At 37.2% G+C, this 1,144-nt stretch overlaps 1 protein-coding gene across 1 annotated transcript in view; it reads left to right on the forward strand.

Moving 5' to 3' along the window:
* Positions 1-1,130, forward strand: part of NAEGRDRAFT_74991 (uncharacterized protein) — a gene marked incomplete at both ends in the record, with an annotated part of 4,203 nt that extends 3,073 nt beyond the window's left edge. Inside the window, one exon of the mRNA XM_002670052.1 lies at positions 753-1,130. Within this exon, the coding sequence (XP_002670098.1) occupies positions 753-1,130 (378 nt within the window). The remainder of the gene's footprint in view (positions 1-752) is intronic.
* Between the last annotated feature and the right edge of the window lie 14 nt (positions 1,131-1,144).

The raw sequence follows: 1,144 nt of genomic DNA on the forward strand, positions 1-1,144 counted from the left end.
CAATGTTAGTATAGGTCAGTTGACAAGTTGAACAGCAAATATCCTGAAATGATACCAAAGTATTTGAAATTGATATACATTGTTATTAACATGATTTATAAGGTGATATATTGATTTGAAATGAATTAGAAATGTTTTCATTGATATTCTAATTGTTTAATGGGTTGGGTTTGGAAACGTGTGTTTTCAAGCTATTCGAAAGTAGTAACGATTTCGATATTCCGTTAGTTTGCGTCACTTTGCGGACGGACTTATATTCAATCAATTTGGTTGTCATTCATATTGATGCGTAGAATTTTTGAGAGTATTTTTGAATGTACGTTATTTTTATCTACGCATGAATGAAAAGTACAACAATGATCAAGAGGAATTGAGTCATGAGTATGATACTTTCTCAGATTGTTCTACGCATCAAGAGTATTCGATTCAGGATTCTATTCATATATGATATTTGTTATAAATATATTGAATTGGATGAGATGGAGTTGGGTTTGGGTTTGGGAGACTGCGGGCTAATTACATTACCCAGATTTGTTGTTTAAATATTGGGATATTGAATTTTTCAGATATCGTAATAGACTTCAATTACTACATTATCGTACAGAAATTCAGTTCTAATTCACTGAACTCATTGAATGGGAGCTTTTCAAAAACAGGTCATTTTTCAGTAAGGTAAAAAAAATGACATTATTGACATTTTTACCTGTCTACATCAATATTTGAATAAATTGAATGCTGTTTGCCAATTTTAGGTTGGGTTTGGGTTTTGGGTTTGGGTTTGGGTTTGGGTTTGGGTTTGGGTTTGGGTTTGGGTTTGGGTTTGGGTTTGGGTTTGGGTTTGGGTTTGGGTTTGGGTTTGGGTTTGGGTTTGGGTTTGGGTTTGGGTTTGGGTTTGGGTTTGGGTTTGGGTTTGGGTTTGGGTTTGGGTTTGGGTTTGGGTTTGGGTTTGGGTTTGGGTTTGGGTTTGGGTTTGGGTTTGGGTTTGGGTTTGGGTTTGGGTTTGGGTTTGGGTTTGGGTTTGGGTTTGGGTTTGGGTTTGGGTTTGGGTTTGGGTTTGGGTTTGGGTTTGGGTTTGGGTTTGGGTTTGGGTTTGGGTTTGGGTTTGGGTTTGGGTTTGGGTTTGGGTTTGGGTTTGGGTTTGAGT

The sequence above is a fragment of the Naegleria gruberi genome (assembly GCF_000004985.1).
Source record: "Naegleria gruberi genomic scaffold NAEGRscaffold_75, whole genome shotgun sequence".
NCBI lineage: Eukaryota > Heterolobosea > Eutetramitea > Acrasida > Naegleriidae > Naegleria > Naegleria gruberi.